General features: G+C 33.4%; 1 protein-coding gene across 4 annotated transcripts in view; it reads left to right on the top strand.

Moving 5' to 3' along the window:
- LOC124362023 (PRL-1 phosphatase) overlaps positions 1-12,449 on the top strand; it is an 84,514-nt gene extending 72,065 nt beyond the window's left edge. For 2 of the 4 annotated variants that reach the window (XM_046816167.1, XM_046816166.1), the window contains 3 exons: positions 3,413-3,589; positions 5,940-6,106; positions 11,115-12,449. In XM_046816167.1, the coding sequence (XP_046672123.1) occupies positions 3,413-3,589; positions 5,940-6,106; positions 11,115-11,226 (456 nt within the window). In that variant the 3' untranslated portion in view covers positions 11,227-12,449. The remainder of the gene's footprint in view (positions 1-3,412; positions 3,590-5,939; positions 6,107-11,114) is intronic. The other 2 variants (XM_046816168.1, XM_046816169.1) reach the window with 2 other exon arrangements.
- The last annotated feature ends 6,711 nt before the right edge of the window (positions 12,450-19,160 follow it).

Below are 19,160 nucleotides of genomic sequence, written 5' to 3'. Positions count from 1 at the left end.
CATTAATTTGAAAACTACAAGTAGCTACAAATTTGAAAAATACATTGAATCAAACAATTGAACATGAAACAGTTAGTAGTATGTGGCCTCATTTTTACACTATCAAATGTTATGGGGTTTAGAATATAGGCAATAAGTGAAAAAAATTGTCTTGTTAAAATTCCCTGTCATAGTTTTAAAAGTGTTTCTGATGTTAATTTCTTTGATGTGTATCTTATCATTTGATTTAATTTATCCTTGTATATAAGTTCTCTGTTTTCCCCCAAACCTATTAGAATGATCATTCTACCCTTGTAGATATATACATGTAATTAACATCTTAACATATTCATCATGTCAAAGTACATCACTAACTACCTACACTCCATTGTGTTTTTGTTGCTTTTGTGACCTAGTACTTTTTATTTTATTCTGAAATGTAATAATCGTTGAATGTACAGTTTAAGTTTGGATATTAAATGTAATTCTAAGAGGTGGTTATGCAGAGGCAGTAAACCCTCAAGGTCATCTAGTCTTAGAAAAATTACAATGTCAGTGCAATTCTGTGACAAAGAGTTGGTTAGACAAAAATATTCACTTCAGGACAGTTTTGTTGTACAGTTAGTGTACCTTCTCATCTAGTTGGGTTAGAAAATTGAATAAGTGGATTACTTTGCTTTTCCCTGCATAATCTTTATTTTACCCTAGTACAGCTGGCTGCTTTTTTGTAATTAAAAATTGTTCCAATAGGTCATAAATTACAAATAATCTTTTCTCAGTAGCATATCCATTTTCAGTAAAGCATTGCTTAGTATTGCAAAAATGGCAATAGAACAAAAATATATATGTGTCAAGTATATATAGACAAAATGTTAAATAAAACATGGTTTTATTGGCAACAAATCAGATGTGTTTAATTAACAAACCATTCTGATTGCAACAAGACAATACAAGCTTAAGTTATTATTTACAACCTGATATGTTATGGAATTTCAAAGGCAGAAAAATGCTACCATAACCTTAAAGATCTATTGTGATGCTGTCTCCTCAAAGAACCAAATTGCGTAAAATCCTCAAGATTGAGTATCTCTTTTACTCTAACTTGGTCAGCCTTAGATTTTGATTCTTCTTCTTGCTAGTTTATCACTTTTCACTTTTTGACAGAATTTATAGATCCCATCTTCTTTCAAACCGAGTTTCCTCAGTAGTTCTTTGAGATTGTAATGCCGTGTAGGAAAGTCTGTCAATCAATCTGTTTCCGTTGAGCTTTATAAATTTCTTAACTCACCTATGATCATGTTCTCAAATAATTCTTGATTCGGACCTGTAAGAAAGTCTGTCAATAATCAGTCTGTTCCCGTTGAAACTTTATAAGCTACTCAACTCACATATGTTCATGTTCTCAAATAATTCTTGATTCAGACCTAGATTCTTAACTCATCTACATATGATCATGTTCTCAAATAATTCTTGATTCAGACCTGTAAGAAAGTCTGTCAATAATCAGTCTGTTCCCGTTAAACTTTATAAGATACTCAACTCACCTATATTCATGTTCTCGAATAATTCTTGATTCAGACCTAGATTCTTAACTCATCTACATATGATCATGTTCTCAAATAATTCTTGATTCAGACCTGTAAGAAAGTCTGTCAATAATCAGTCTGTTCCCGTTAAACTTTATAAGATACTCAACTCACCTATATTCATGTTCTCGAATAATTCTTGATTCAGACCTAGATTCTTAACTCATCTACATATGATCATGTTCTCAAATAATTCTTGACTCTGACCTGGGTTTTTTTTTCTTCGGTTGCCTTATTTTTACTTGAGTTTCCCTTTCAAGAATGCAGTGCTCAGCCCGCATTCCAGTACAAATTCTATAGGTATGTAGAAGCCTCTTTTCTGGCTAGTTGTTTAGCGTCTTTATTCCCTTCAAATGTCCCTGGCACAAATTTGTGTCATTTTACACCATATCAGAGAGTATATCGGCAAATTCAGTGCTTCTGACTATTGCTTGACTTTCAGGCAAAAGTCTGTGTCCTGTATATCTTACAGAATTTTGCGTATTTTTAAATATTTAGATCTCTGTCTGAAAAATAGTCGGAGAAGCACCAATTTAAGTGGTCCACAGTCGCCAATTCCTTGTACTGAAGCCATCAGTATACCATATAATGGAATACTTCTTAAGTGGATTTTATTTATTCTTTTCACATTCCTTCTTGGTGGTCAATTCTATACATTTTCTCTCGAAGCACTACTCCATATCCCCATGTTTTTCCTGTATGTTCCATGACAATTACTATTCTTAGGTATTTTATCTCAGATTATGTCATCTGCATAGCCAAAGCAGGTGAGATCTTTTTTCAGTATATTTACCAAACAGGTCATCCACAAACGGCTCTACAGCAAGAGAGGTAGTTCCCTTCCCTAAGGACATCCTCTTCTTTCAGATGGCGTATTAAAATTATCATCTAGAAATCATCTTTCCTCCAACACTAGGAGTGATTAAGTTTCTATAAAACAATGTTAAGAAATGTACAGAAGGGAAGCCTCTTGAAAATATGTAAAACGTACCAGTTCCTCAGTAGCTCAATGGCTCAAAAGTACAGGAAGCTTTGGTTTTTGGCAGGAAACTGATACTTGTGATCTAATTACAGGTTGATTGAAGGGCACGTTATTTCTTCGGTTTGAAAGAATAGGTATGGAGAATCCTTAAGCCGTATATTTCTGGTGCTATTAGGTAGTGCACCAAGAGTCTTAAACTCGAAAACCCTGAGATGTTATGCAAAGACCTAAAGATCAATGGAAGCGTTAAATGAAAGTTCAAATATCTTGAGATTAAAGCAAATATTTAAGTGATTGAAAGGGAGACCGTATGCCTGAAGAAGCTCTGTTATAAAAGAATGAAAGGTCCAGTCTATCATAACATAGATTAAAACAGTGATGAAGTCAAGGTGTATCTCGTCCTTTGATAGAGCTGGTTTGTAAAACAATATGATAGAGCATAGCATCTGTAAATTTGTTTAATGATTTTAAGGCAACATACACAATATTCATTCGTGGTTTTATTTTGTAATTTTAAACTAGGGTGTATAGATAAATTATAAGCATAGACATTATATCTAAGATAGTTTACTGTTGATAGTTAGCGCTGGGTTGGCTCAGTCATAGCGTTTTGGATTGCTAACCAAATGGCAGCCAGTATACTGCCATTTGGCCAAGGTGCAAATCACTTTCTCTCATCTGATGATAAACCCTCAATTGGCTATACATTCTCGTAAAAGTTGTACAGCAAACAAATCTTTTCCAATCAATAAAGGTTCAATCAATAAAGCCCCAAACAATAAACTCCATGCAAATAAAGTTTTCTTGAAGATTATCCATGGTTGATTGAAAGAACTTTTGACTGAATCACCTCATTGTTAAATAGCAGGTTAATTTAACAACTGTAAGGAAGATCGGGCCGTGGTTGCAGGAACTGAAGAAACACAAGGTGCGGGACGTGGTACGAGTGTGCGAGCCAACCTACAAGGTGGATGAGCTCAGCACTGAGGGTATCAGTGTGACGGACCTCGCCTACGACGATGGCACTTCACCGCCTTCTGAGGTTAGTCTTTTAGAGCCAGCTAGTTGTATTGTAGGGTACTTCATTTTAGCTCCATAAGAGTAATGTTAAACCTCAAAACGCGTTTAGTTTTGGTCACAGGGTTATAAAATATATGTTTTTACAGATATTTTTACATTATTGTTTGACATGTTGATTTCCAGAGCATACACATGCTGACTTTTCTGCGTAACCCACACTGCGCCACTTGGGATCCATGTGTTAAATGCTCATGAAGTGTACACTTTACAAGAAAAACCAAAAACTGACTGTTACTGTAGTGTAGGTGTAAAGCTGCGGCTGTCTAACTTAGAAGTCATGGGTTTGATTTCCGAGGAAGTCGGTCAATAAATATTTGTAAGTGGGTTTGGACGATGCTTCTGGGTGTCAAACAAGGCAACTCAATCAAGGATTCCCACCCTTGAGGTGGCCATTTGATATGGTTCAAGTAATCTATTGATAAATATTGACCATTTTCTCGTAAAAACGTTTAGTAAGCTCAATAGAAATGCCCATTGGCGTAGAAAGAACTCCTAAAAAAAAGCATTCAAACGGGAATTAATCACATCTTTAAAATGTGAGATCTCCCATGTTTCCACTACCAATAAATGGAGACTTGAAAGTGTTTTGAGGTTTAACATTGTTCTTATGGGTTAAAAGTCAATGTCATATCAGTACAGACGTAAGTATTTCTCAATGTCTGGGTGCTAAGGACGATATGCCATTGTGGTTCTACAGCCACACCACGTTTTTTATAACAAACTGAGAGTAATCAAACATTTGAGTTTCTTTATAATCTATTATGTTACTGAGTGAGAGGACTAACTTTACTGTAATGCTTTCAGTTGGTCTAAGCAAAGTTGCTTAATCCATATTAATATGAATTTGTAACTTATGTAAAAGTAATAATAGTTAGTTATTAACAGGGAATCCAGTAGTGTTTTCCTCATAGTCCACTCAGTCCAAGAGCTGAGTGCTAATTTACGTTGACTAAACACAAAAACTTGTTTTTCATGAAATCGATAAGAGGAATATTTCTAAGAAGCAAATTAGTCATCATCTACCATACACTAGTTTTGGTGGAGTTTGAAATTGGAGGGTATCAAAGTTGTTTAAAAAATACCAAGAATGTTTTTTCTCAGATCATATTTTGTTTAGTTTAACACACTTAAAATTAACTTTAAAACCTGTAAATAATAGTTATATAACTACCAGCCAACGAGATAAAAAGACCCAAAAGTCGTCACTTTTATATAAATAGTTGGTCTTCATAGAGCTATTGCTGATTTAACTTTTAGTTTTATGTCTGATAATTGGTTTTAAGTATATCTAGCTAAAATTATTATTATTGTTTTATATACTTAATTCTTTTGATTACCTCCGATATTGACCACCACTAAATTGCTGCTATCTATTAGGATAAGTTCTTCTATCGGTTTCATGAGAAACTTGGTTGTCTGGTTATGAAATGCAAATTGGCTCTCTTCTTCTGCTCTATGAAGATGTTCGGATCTATTGCAAAATAGTCAAAAATTATTGGGCCTTGGGGATTTCATTGGAAATTTGCTGGATAGTCAGCAAGAATTAATGGCATTTTAATATTCCAAGGTTGGCATTAGTGTGTAGTGTTCCTGCATCCTTATAAGTACCTGCTATAAGACTTCTGTTGGGTGCATCATGTGTCCTTCCCTTCCATCATATATGTGAGTCATCTACAACCCCTAATAGACTATTGATTGTCACTACTGTTGAGAAGACAAAACAGAATACAATTTCTTTTGTTAGGTCATAGTTATTTTAAGTTTTAAAAAGGTCTGTAGTATGGCCAGTTAAAATGTATATGGTTCTGAAAAAAAGTATTTTATTCTAAACAATAAGTTTCAATGTAATCTTTTAGTTCTTTTCTAAAATAAATACGGAGGCCAAGCTATAGATTTCACAGCTCTTTAAAAGTTTGTGAATTAAGCAATATATTCTTTTATTATACAACAAAAATAATAGTTTCCAATTTGTTTTAACTTCTTGAAAAAAGCAACTATAGATGCTAATAACTTTTACCACCACACATTTACCACCTACGCAGTAAGAAAATACAAGTTTTTTTTTTCACGTATTAAATTCACACTCAAGAGTATTTTCTTAAACATAATTTTATCTGACCAAACTTATCATCTCAGAATTTAATTACTAGATGACTCAAATCTTATATAATTAAATCATGAAGTTAAACTTCCTTAATTTGTTGTCTTTTCCTCCCCTCAACACCTTCTTCCCTTTTATGTTTGTTAAAATTCTTGTTTCCATAAATCCAGCTGGTGAGATCTCTCGCCTGACTATCTCTATGCTGCTGTAGGTCGTGGATGAGTGGTTCGAACTACTGAAGAAGAGGTTCAAGGAGGAGCCGGAGGCGTGTGTCGCAGTTCACTGCGTGGCTGGCCTGGGACGAGCTCCGGTACTCGTGGCACTGGCCCTCATTGAGCTGGGTATGAGGTACGAGGATGCTGTGGAACTCATCAGACAGTGAGTATGATTGTACCATTTATATACAGTGAGGGTTTACTGATTTAGTCCAGTCGAAAGTTTAAAACGACCGGTTGTTGTGTTCCCCTTACTATTCAGAAATATGCCAGAACCCATAATATTTATCTCCCAACTTTACCTTTAAATTAGTAATAATTTTTAAAGTCTCCTTTTAAGCATGTTTCAACACAAAAATCAATTATTGAGACAATTTCTGATCAAATTTGATGTGATGTTGACCTGACTTATGTGTGCTGACCACATCATCTGTTATTGTTTGCTAATTTGTGATTAATAAAAAGTCTTGAGCGTAAGAAGAGACTGTATTTAAATGTTGGAAATCACAGTGAAGTATTTATGAAATGCAGTACCACATCAAACCTAACAGGGTCGTAAAATACCAACATTCTTTTTTTCCTGAAGTTCAAAAGTCCTGAACTTTGATTGGGAAGTAATTGCAAAGCACTAAAAGCACTTGTTATGTGAACACTACACAAGTTATTACATTTATAACTATTTATCCTTCATGTGCAAGAGCAGATAGCTAACTATTGGAGGATAATTTAACTAGTGCATGGTACTTAAAAAGAGATTTCCTCAGGATTGTTAGATATTGATCAAGACCTTTTTATACTTAAGGGGACATGGAACTCAATATTTTGATTTTTTTTAGGTTTTTATTTTTTTGCAAATTATTATAGTTTGATTTGGTACAAAAAAAATGATACCACTCCCACGTTTCTATGACAACTATAACCCTTATAGAAAAATTAAACAAAATATCTTGTCACACTAAGCTTATCACGCTTAAGCCTAACGAACTACTTGGTGAAGGTAAACTCACCAGCTCATTCTTTACACCAAAGTTTTGTAGACTTTTTATACATACAAAGACTCAAACTTATGTTGTGTATTTAGTTTTGTGTGTTGGCTACATTGCCAGAGTTAGTATTTGACATCTGCTGTTTGATTATTGTGCTTTCTGCAAATACAGTTAGACTCAACAGTTTGTTTGTTTCGGTGTGATTAGTATTTGTGAGCATATTGTGTTTCTCATCTTTATTGTTTAAATTTCTTAGTGAATTTACAATGGGGAGGTCTAATAGGATATTTAAGAAGAGAAAGTTTACTGGTAATCGGTTTACAAACAGAAAGGCTACTTCTACAAGTGAGCCTAACCTTAGTTCTAGTCCTAGGCCTAAGCACAGTACAAAATGATTCTGAGCCTTCTGCTCACTCAGCTTCTTTTGTAAAATTAAATATAGAACCCAGAGATACCTCAAGATAAGCCTAGCCCTTTCATCAATGTAATAGTTGATTTGGACATCCTGAATGAGAATTTGAAATCCTCTGTTTTGTGTAAAAGTTGTGGTGAAGGAAGTGTTTCATTGAAAGAGGTGCCGAACAGAAGAATGGGATGTGCTTCAATGCTCTCATTTTACTGTGACAGATGTGATTGTAAAAAATAGTTTTATGACAAGTCCCAAAAGTGAATCAGGTCAGTATGAAATAAACATTAAACTTGTATATGCATTTAGGTCAATTGGAAAAGGTCATGATGACGCACTTATGTTTTGCACTCTGATGGACATTCCAGGACCACCTACTAAGTTTTTAAAGTATAGTAATATAATTGCACCAGCAGTACAGAAAGCTGCTGAGGACTGTATGATAACTGCTGTAGAGGAGGTTAAAGGAAAAAACAGAAAGCTGTGATCTAAGTGTAGCTGTTGACGGGACATGGCACAAAAAGAGGGTTTACGTCATTGAATGGAGTCGTAACCTGTACTTCAATTGAAACAGGCAAGGTCATTGATGTTCATGTCTTATCTAAATATTGCCAAGCTGTAAGGTAGCTAAAACTGATGTGTTGAGGGAAAAACATGAGCTTTGCTGTGAGCTGAACTATGAAGGTAATAGTGGAGGCATGGAGGTTGACGGTGCCCGTGCAATATTCAACCGATCCATGATGACAAGAGGTGTAAGATATCTGACTTACTTAGGGGACGGTGACTCTAAGGGCCATGCAGCTGTCAATGAATCAAAGCTCTATGGAGATATAAATATAGAAAAGGCTGAGTGTATAGGACATGTTTCCAAAAAGGATGGGGGTCGCGACTTCGAAAGCTGTGTAAGACAACGGGAACATTGAGTGATGGTAAAGCACTTGGTGGAAATGGTAGGCTTAGGTTACTGGCCCTGAAATAGATACCATTCAGTCCTACTATGGTAATGCCATAAAAAACAACAGAGATGACTTACTTGAAATGAAAAAGGCCATATGGGCAATTTTCTACCATAAAATGTCAACAGATGCTAACCCTAAGCATACTTTATGCCCCGAAGGAGAACTTTCATTGGTGCGGTTTCAACCGAGCAAAAATAACTAAAGAGCCATATTCCCACAAGCACTCTCTTCCTGAAGTAGTTTTAAATGCCATCAAACCTGTCTTCAATGACTTATCAAAACAACACTCTTCTAAGTCGATGCACTTTAGGTCGTACCCAAAATCCAAACGAGTCATTGAATGGAGTTATATGGAAGCGCCTGCCAAAAACTGTATTTGTAGGTATGACAACCTTAAAAATAGGAGTATATGATGCAGTTATTAGTTTTAACAAAGGTGCTTTAGGGAAACTAGATGTTTTACAAGCTCTTAAACTAAAATACAGTGGTAATTGCAATCTGCGCCTTCAGAAAATTGATAGAAAAAGAGTGTATGAAGCTGAAAAGAAAGTTCAGGATTCACAAAAGAGAAAAAAGGAAAACAAAGGAGGATGGCTAAAAGGAGAAGATTGAAGAGAAAGATAAGTTCAAGGACTATGAACCAGGAATGTTTTAATGCTGGTAATTTACAAAAATTTTAAATCTAGTATAATCACTTACTTTAAACTGCGTTTACCGAAAAATTTCATTTTCGCAACTTATGCCCGGTTTTCTCAGAAAACCGTTCAAGATAGAAGGTTCAAATTTTTGTCACATAATTATAATGCATATTTGTACAAATATACCTATTATTATCTTGGTATCTGTTTTTATTGGAAATATATGAATTAAACATGTTAAAAAATAAATCTTTAAAATTGGTACTTAAAAATTTTTTTTTGAGAGAGAGAGGTTAAAAGTTGAGATATTTATTTGAAAATAGGTCTGTTTGTAAATCAAAAGAGGTAGTACAAACTGTGAAATTTCATAGGTCTATCTCCAATGGCCTCTGAAAAAAAATGGGCATAAAAAATAGCAAAATTAGCATTGTCGGTTATAGGGTGTACCATGTCCCCTTAAGACACTAGTCAAAATATTTTGGTGTTATTTTCCCTTAAAGTTTCATAAAGAATAATCCATTGGTATTATGGAATTGTCATAGACTTTAACCCAGCTCTTAATTTGGAGATATTACTAGATGGAACTATTACTATAGAAGTGATTTGGACTGATGTTTTGTATCCAGACAACTATGATTTCAAACATTTTTTTCTGTTTGCAGTTATGGTCGGGAGATGAGCAAAGTGTTTCTAAATATTTTATTCAACTGTTGGGGGGAATCAAAATGGATTTTTTCTTTCTTGTAGAATACAAAACCATCACTTACATATATTTACTCCTTCAAATAATAAAAACATTTTCTTATTTGTAAAAATAATAATTTAATATTATAACATTAATACATTTAAATGCTGACTAAAAAATTATTATTCTGTTTACAAAATATAAATATTTTATAGACACTTATATATCAGAGAATTACAGTTACAGACTATAATGTGAAGATCTAGAACTTAATCATTATATAGTTAATAAATTACTCATAATAAAAATACGTATAAATTGAGAAAATAAGTGTAACAAATTTATAATAATTAATTACAAGATAAAAACATTTTCTAATTGCTATAATATTTTCATTCCATTGTTAGTATTAGTTAATAGTACGCAAATAAGTTCTCTCAGAATTACAAACAAGTTTCACTCTCAATTTCCCTGCCGCATAATAAAACACTGAAGAGTTACTGTACTGTTGTGTGGTTGTAACATAAACTATGATTAGGCATAGAGCCTCGGGGACCTTCATAAGCCTGGAGCAGGCAGAGGCACAATTTCCCCAGGGAAGGTTGTGAGCAGCAGCTCTGCTCTGCCAGTCTGGTTCTTGGTAGCGAAGTGAACACATATAATCATATAGATATGTGTTGTCCTGCAAAGAATATTTAAAAATAACGGTCAATAAAATATTTGTTATTATTTCTAGTGTTTTGTTACCTACTCATACGCATTTAGTGTGGTATATTTTTTTGTACAAAATCACTGTACTACAACTGTCCTTATGTGTTCACTGACGATACGTTTCTGAATAACTTCACCAAACATGACTCCTAGAGAATAAAACCACCCCTGTACAAATTTTATATATTCACTAGTAGTTACCTGCAGCTTCGCACACGATTTCCTACTGAAAAACAGGGACATTGGGTGCATATTCCTTTTAAATGACATTCTAAACACTTGTGAGTTAGTTGATAATCAGGATTCAAAATTGAAATTGAAATTAATGGCTGAAAAATATTCAAACCTTCTGATCCGTTTTAGATTTAAGTTTATTGAGTGGTATTTTGAGGTCCTCAAGCCAAAGAGGCTATTGTATCAATACCAAATGAGATGTTACAAAAATTGTTTGACAGCTTTTCTGAGTGATTTGAAGACGAATAGACACCTTTTAATTGATACCATCTTAAAGTCATAAATCAGTTCATTTCTTAATAATATTTTTCATTAATTGATATCTGCTTTACTTTGAAAAATGTAATAAACATGTAAAAATGTAAACAAATGTTCAAGCCATTTGAAATTAAAACCATAAGATATTTTTGCCGCTCCCTGTATTTTAGTTTATTTTGTGTGCTAAAACACAAATTTTGCTGTGCAACAATCTAGCTGACAAGTTTATGAAACTGGCACATTTTAAAGTTAACATTCTAAATCCGCACACTGAATTGAAAAATTGTGTTCCAGAAAACGCAGGGGGGCGATCAACGCCAAGCAGTTGCAATTCCTGGAGAAGTATCGACCAAAGTCCAGGCTCAAACTGAGGAACGGACACAAGAACTCCTGCACCATCCAGTAAACGTCTCTTCTGTCATCTGCTGTCATCTGCGTTCTCTTTTAAAACCTAACAAGAATTTAAATATTCTGGAAGTTTACAAGTGTTAACGACTAATATCTTAGTGATAACTCAGTTTGTATGTTCAGTCTTTCATTTGTTTCATCAGCAATCTATACACATGTATTCGTACAAAAGTATTTTTGTGTTTTAGTATTTAAAGTAATTATTTCCAGTTATGATTCCTCATGGTGGACGATTACCATTGTTAGGCATGATATTTGTTGGCAGTGGTTCGCTGCTTTAGTTTACCGTCGTAACTTTAGTACACAGTAGCGTGACCCTGTACATCTGTCACAGTTCAATTCCGTTTGTTCCGTTATTTGTTCGTACACCGCTGGAATAGTTGTTGTTCATGTTAAACTGTTACAAATCTATCTATCGTCAGTGTAAGCCGCCTTAAACTGTTTATTTTTCAAACACTATTTTCAGAAAATCTTTTCCTAAGCACTGCCAAAACGAACCGGGTCGCATCGATTGCTGGTGACCAGACAACTGGTCGCATAACTGGCGACAAGAATCGTTACTGGAAAGATTCTCTTCTGTTCTGTCGTGTTTAGCTCGTCGATAGTAGTTCGCTTTTAATTATGTTTTAATGTTAAGTTCAAGATAGTTCTGTACTTTAGATTTATATTTATATACCATTCAGTGTAAATTTAACTATTAATTGTATTAATCAGTTAGGTATTAAGTGGATTTCTTGAGTTAAGGCATGTAGTACAATTTTTAGATTGCCTCATTCAGTTGGCATGCCCTCTTACGGTCAAGTTTCCCCAACACTGGAGCCTGAAAAGTTATTTTTTCTAAGATAGGTCCAAAGAAATCGAAGAGTCACAATGTTGGAGGTTTATTTTATCATTTTATTTTTGTAACTGAATGGCTTTCTTTTTAATTGTTTGATTATTGTGAAAATGTGTTACGTGGAGACTCCTTGTTAGTTTTATCCTGTATGCTTGTAATGTGTGCGTAAGCATGGGTAATCCAATAGTTAGGAACCAAAATTAGTAGTTTGTTTGGTTTCTAACTGTTGGATAATCTGTGCGTAGAAACCAAATAGATTAATGATTTATTTGGTTTTTAACTGTTGGATCATCTGTGTTTACGCACAGTTAGAAACCAATTAAATTATTAATTACAGTGGAATTATATATGTAATGAAATAAACCAATAAAAAAACTTAAACACCAGTTCCTTCTTCTTCATTTTATTATCACATCGTTGTAATATGCAACTTCCTCTTTCTCATCCTAACCTTCAAAACTTGCTTAAGTTAACTACAGTAGTTACAAGTGGTAAAGTACAGGATCACTTGACCTATCCAAATGGGTGACATTTATTAAATGAACATGTCAGATAATGTGGAATTATCAATAAAATCACTCTAAAGACATCAATTCCTTTTATGAAAACATGTATAGTCTACAGTACTATGTATATAAGTGTGTTGATTTGTAAATATTATACAGTGGAACATTATTTCAAATGTTAAACCCTAAAACGTTCAGGCATAACTCACTTATGGTGACTTATTCAAATCTTCTCCAGTTATGAGCACTAGTTGAGTACCATACCGAAAGGAGCGCTTGTCATGGTACCTCATTTCTGATTAGCTGAGAGTTAATACTGCAGTAGTAATAACAAAATATCAGATGTCAAAATAAATTTTTGTGGTTATTTCATTATTTACGTTCTTTACTGTTCTTGTTGAAATAAAATCTTTCCAACGACTTTTAACATGACTTTCCACTCTATTATTTTTTTTCTTTTTACTCTATGATGTTTTTTGTTTTGTATGATATTGAAAGATAACATAGCAGTATAAGTATTATTTATATACTGTAATGTATAAAATAATGAAAGATACTTTAACACGTTCACAACGTCAGTGTTTTTCCGGACTTTTTTGATTTGCCCTTGAATTTTTTTAATAATAGTGACGAAAAAATATAATCAGTTTTTTAATGTGAAACATCTAAGTATAACGAGAAAGGTATGTAGTCTTTGCAATTTAGCACAAAAACCATTATTTTATTAGTCTTTTCAATTATTTTCAGTGCACCTCAAGGTGTACCTAAAAAAACTAATTTAACTTAAAAATTAAGCGATTTTGCGCCTGACAGGGTACACAATGTCTGATATATTTATTTAAGCGCTGAATCAAATTTAACAAACCAAGACAGGCAAACAATAAAAATGCAATAATGAAATGCATAGCAATATGTACCCCATCGGGTGCACAACATACTTTACAAAAGCCTGGTGTACTCAATTAGGTACACGACGGGAATTGTGAAAGATCGCATGTACCTGAAGAGGTTAAAAATAACATTTAATTTCATTGAAAGGTAAGAAACAGCACAAAAGGTCGGACGAGTTAGATCTGCAGCCTCATAGTCATTGTCTAAGTGTCTTAAATGACTACTGTACAAGTAACTAAATGAAATTGGAATAGCAGGGTGAAATGATGACCTTGACTGCCAAAATAGTTGTAAATGCACTAGCATGGAGCATTTTATAGCTTTTCTATGTCAATTTACTTTGGTAGTCAGTACACAAGTGGTAGGTGATGCTAGAATTAATGCAGTGAAGTGTACGTAACGCACCATGTTAATTTTCAGTATGTACAAAAAGTATTGTCAATTTTTACTGGACATATCTCAAGCCTCAACCCATTACCTCAGATTTTGAATGGTTGAGTATGTTAAAATCTACTTGGTCAAAGTAAACTATACAAGCTGTTTTGCTGTGTTTAGGACTATTGAACCTCAATTTATCTTCTTTGTCAAGAGTATTGAAAGTAACGCACCACTTGCAACAATATGCATATTGCTGACATGAATTGTAACATTCAAAACCTTTCTGAGATGTGATACTTTGATATTTACATAAACATTTCTTGAGATTAAGACCAAGCAGTGGCATTCCTTGGCCACGTCTTTGTTAAATTGTGAATTGTAAAAGAATTAATTTTTCCAAATTTTTTAAAAAATACAATGAAAAGAGTAAAATATTTTACCCTTTATTCATAATCTCATTCAGATCGTAGTAACGATTTGTATCAGAGATTTTAATAAATATTTGAATAAATTCAAAATAAAATACATACAGTGTAAGTAATGAGTAATTTATGACAATAATAAAACAAGTTTATTAATCCTTTAGCATGTTACATACATATGAATGGAAAAAGTTTTAATTTATTTTCCTTCTTGAATACAGGAGGTCTAAAATGTCAAATGGTTTCATAGTATATTTTACTGTTACCTCGTTAAAATTTGAAGCAAAAAAAAGGGTTTTCCAAAAAGGAACTTTTCTAAAAATATGTTACAGTTATCTGCACATTTCTTATTTTTTTTTAATAATTCGAATTTAGGATATTCCAAACTTATAAAGAATTCAAATAACAAGGTATAATAACTTTCATTATGCCTATCAATAGCTCTCTTAAAAACTAAAACCTTTTACATTTAAAGTTTGGTTCTATCTTAGAAATATTGGCGCCAAAAATGGGTTGAATATGGGTTTTTTTTTTGTTAAAACGATAAAAATAGGTTTCTGTGTTTAGCTGCTATACATCACAGGGGTGGTCTGCTTCACCCTGTGTACAAATTTACAATACATAAAACTTTTTATATACAGAAAGGTACCTCTGCAATTAGCCAATGGCTTCAAATGAAATGAAATGAAAATTGTCTTTATTAGGCGAAGTTAGGACTATAAAGTCCTCTCTATAACTTAACCTCATAAAAAATAAACTAACATATATACATTTATAACTAAAAAAAACTAACTTAAAAAACAAGCATCAATAATTAATATACAGGTAACTTTATACATATTTATACTACTATTACAAGACACACTTGCATTCATTCAGCTTGCATTCCATTACCCTAAGTACCACACTCCAAAGCCAACAACTGCTATACCCCTTAGCCCCCAGCATCAAGGCCCTGACCTCTGCCTTGAAGCGAGCACGCTTATCGATGGCTCTGATGTTCCACAATCGACAGGCAGAAACTGTAAACGACTTACTAAAGGTAAGTGTTCAATTAATTAGGATAGATAATAAGAATGTATCCCTCCTTGTACTTGTTTCACTTATTTCAGACATAAATTGAAAGTTGTTTGAAAGATAACTGGGACAATTTGTATTTAAAAGAGCGTGCAACAGAATGAGTGAATGATAGTCGCAAAGATCTTGTAATTTTAAGATAGATAATTGTTTGAAGTAGGGCGTTACATGATCATCACGTCTGAGATTGAAAATGAATCTAAAGCAAAAGTTCTGAGCACGCTGGAGTTTATTTGAAATCTCTACAGTCATGTCATTAATGACTATGTCACAGTAGTAGAAGTGAGGCAGTACAAGAGTCTTAATCAGCACTATTTTAACTTGCTGTGGTAGATATGAAGCCAGTCGCTTGAGGCTGTGAACACCGGCAAAAGACCCTATTACATATCAAGGAAGCCTGTTCAGTCCATCTTATGTGTTTTTCAATAATAAGTCCTAGATTTTTTACTTTCTCACAATATTCTAACTCCTAATCATTTAGTTTTAATTTGGGAGCTGTAGTAAAGTAAATTTTACGAACAAGCTTTGAATTACCTATCATAATACACTGAGTTTGTCTACGTTTAATTTTAGTCCATGTTTCCAAATCCAGTGAGTAATAGCGTCAATATTGGAGTCACACAAGTTTGCATTTCTCTAATAGAAAAGTGGCAGTATATTTGTAAGTCATCTGCATATAAGTGAAAATTGGAATGTGTAATTTGAGTAGTAATGTCATCGATGTACAGTGAAAATAGAAGTGGCCCAAGGACTGAACCCTGTGGAACTCCACAAGTGACTGGTCTCCATCTCTACTGCTTCTCACCTGACCTGAACCCTGTGGAACTCCACAAGTGACTGGTCTCCATCTCTACTGCTTCTCACCTGACCTGACACATTGGCTCCGTCCCAAATGATGACTCAACCCACTTGACACTACCATCAGAGAAACCATCTTTTCTAAGTTTGGTGAGGAGAAGAGGATAATAAACACAAATCAAAAGTCAAAAAGGATTAAAATGGTTACCTGACTCTTATTAGTTCCAAGGCGTATATCATCAACTATTTTTAGAAGTGCAGTAGTAGTGCTGTGGTTGGAGCGAAAATCAGATTGAAAATTTGATTAAATGTTACTACTTTCAAGATATGTTGAAAATTGCTGATGAAAAATCCGCTCCAAACACTTTGAAAAAGCAGGGAGTATACTTATTGGCCTGAATTGTGAAGGATTTTGTAGAGAGGATAACTTCTGAAGTGGGCGAACTAAAGCAGACTTCCATGTCCATGGGAACATCTTATAGGAATGCCATCGGCCCCGACTGCGTTGCTGGACATCCTTATAATAGCTTTTAACATATCTGTCTCTGTCACTGGAGCGAAAGAGAACTGAAACTCAGGTTTATTAAAAGTAGCACCTTCGAGCTTGAAGACATACTCCTGAGCTCCATTAACAAGAATTTCAACAAAGAAGTTATTGAAATCATCGAGATCAAGGAAAACAGGGGAGTAAGCGTTAGGCTTGCTGACTCCAAGATCTTTTAGTTTCGACCATAAAATTGTACTAGATTGTTTTTTAGACAAGGAAGAGTAGTAAAACCTGATCTTGGCATTTCTAATTTGTTGTTGCACATTGTTCCTTAATTTTTTTATATGCAGCCCAGTCATTATGTAACTTGGACGTAACTTGGTTATAATTTGCTTAGGGGGAAGAGGTTGGGATCCCTTGAAATATTTTGCATAACAAAAATAGAGTAAAATGTTATTTTAAAATTATAGATTATAAAATAATATCCCAAAAACATAATAGTATGAACAAATTGTTTTGGTGCACTTAAGAAATTTGTTTATAGATTTTTACAAAGGTCAGAAGTTCATAAAGACATCAAAGTGACCAATCAAGCAACCTCCTTGCACCAGTAAAGTGTATAGTTTTTTCTTACTGTAGATTAAAATGATGGAGACTACCTCCTTTTCCCCATAGCAAAGGGAAGTTTGTTGGAACAAAGAACGTATAGTAGATATCAAAAGTATTTTAAGTAAAAATAAACATTTTTTGTTTACAGAATTATAAGAAACGTTTAATCTTAAATCAAGTTTTTTTTAATACAATTGTTTATTATACAGGATTGTGATACATAATAGTCTATATTTATATATTCACTCTAGTAGGAGCCTATAATAAATAGCCTCGTTTAAAAATAGTAAAACTATGATAATTAATATTAAGAGTCAAAACAGCTGTTGATGATATTGGTTAGACTTACCGGAAACCAAACTATGGTTATCAAATAGAATAAGGAGGAGAGTCTATACAGTACAAGGTCGATGGTACTGACAAAAAATGCTAAGGTCACAGACAGGATTTGAACCTGCACTATCTCTAGCTCAGGTACAATGTCCTACATCTTAGTCTGTGGTGTTCCAGTTGTGTTTATTTTGCTGTGTTTCTATATAATTTTAGTATAGTTTCCTTATATAAAGTGCAGAAAAATCTGTATAGACAATGTAAGTTAGTATCAGTCTTTGTTTTGTAACATATTTCTATTGTACAAGTACTTTTATTTCAATACAAATCATCATACTATAGTGGCTGTGCCTGTGTTGTCCGAACCTAACAATACGTTATTTGAAGGCAATCACAACTATTGTTATAATTCAATTGGTGTCAACAATTCTTCTTTTAGCCAAATTGTGACTACAGGAGGTGAAATGAAATGAAAATATCCTTATTCCTTCTAAAACAGTATCATATAAAGTGGTAGGAATATACTCGACCTTTCTACACAGTTTTGATGGCCGGCAGTCAAACAAAGTACACTATTATCAATCACTAATTTCATGTCATTGAGAATTGGTGTTTGGCCTCTGTAGTGTTATCACTTGATTTGTTTACAAACCACTGTGGACAATCTTAAACCTTACTTATTAACATAGAACGAAGCAACCAAGAAATAATTATTAGCAAAGTTAGTATAAACACTTCTTATCAAATACTGCTACTTTTGCAGTTTATTTATTTTATTGTAACCATTAAACCTAAAATTCCCTCTACTATATGTACAACTTTTGTATACACCCACATATACGCAATCAGAAATATTTTATTCGATTATGTTTATTAATTGTCGGTTTCCTCAGAGCTCAACAGCCATTTTTTACGTGAGCTTTTAAAATATATTTAAGATACTGTTACTAGCGTCCCACGTCCTGACCCCTGAGCCTTGGCCTACCTGGGAGTTGAAGGCGCTACTTTGCGAATTATACGCCACGCAAACAATACATTCAGTCTGCTGCTTTCAGTGTTTACTGTAAAATTCTACATACAGACTGAACATTTTACAATGCAATCGCTTGACGCTTAGTGTACGAGGGATACAAATAAAAAAACACGACATTTGAAATTATTTAAATTTTATTTACAGTAATATTAGTTAACAGCAGTGTGAATTAAATAAACATAATTACTATTTTTAATAAGTAAAAAACTTATACAATTGTAAAATTTAGTTATCTATTTGTACGTGTACATTTACAGTAGTATGAATAAAATTAACATCTTATTATTAAAAATGTATTATTATTTTTAGCACTGCTTTGTGATATTAATTAAAATCTTATGAAACACATGAAAATATATTTATAAATAGAAAACAAAACTTGAAACAAAATTGCAAGAAGAAAGAAAATTGCGGGAAGAATTTTAACAATGCTAAAGAATTACGGTACTACATCTTTAAAAACTAATAAGATTGTTATTTATTTGTGTGTGTTTCCAAATTACAGCTGTAAACTGAGTAAGTTTAAAATATCCATACTATAAAAAAAGTTATACAGAAGCATATAC

Source organism: Homalodisca vitripennis, chromosome 5, assembly GCF_021130785.1.
Source record: "Homalodisca vitripennis isolate AUS2020 chromosome 5, UT_GWSS_2.1, whole genome shotgun sequence".
Taxonomy (NCBI): Eukaryota; Metazoa; Arthropoda; class Insecta; order Hemiptera; family Cicadellidae; genus Homalodisca; species Homalodisca vitripennis.
The sequence above is the reverse complement of the archived record's forward strand: the minus strand, read 5'-3'. Positions and strand labels throughout refer to the sequence as shown.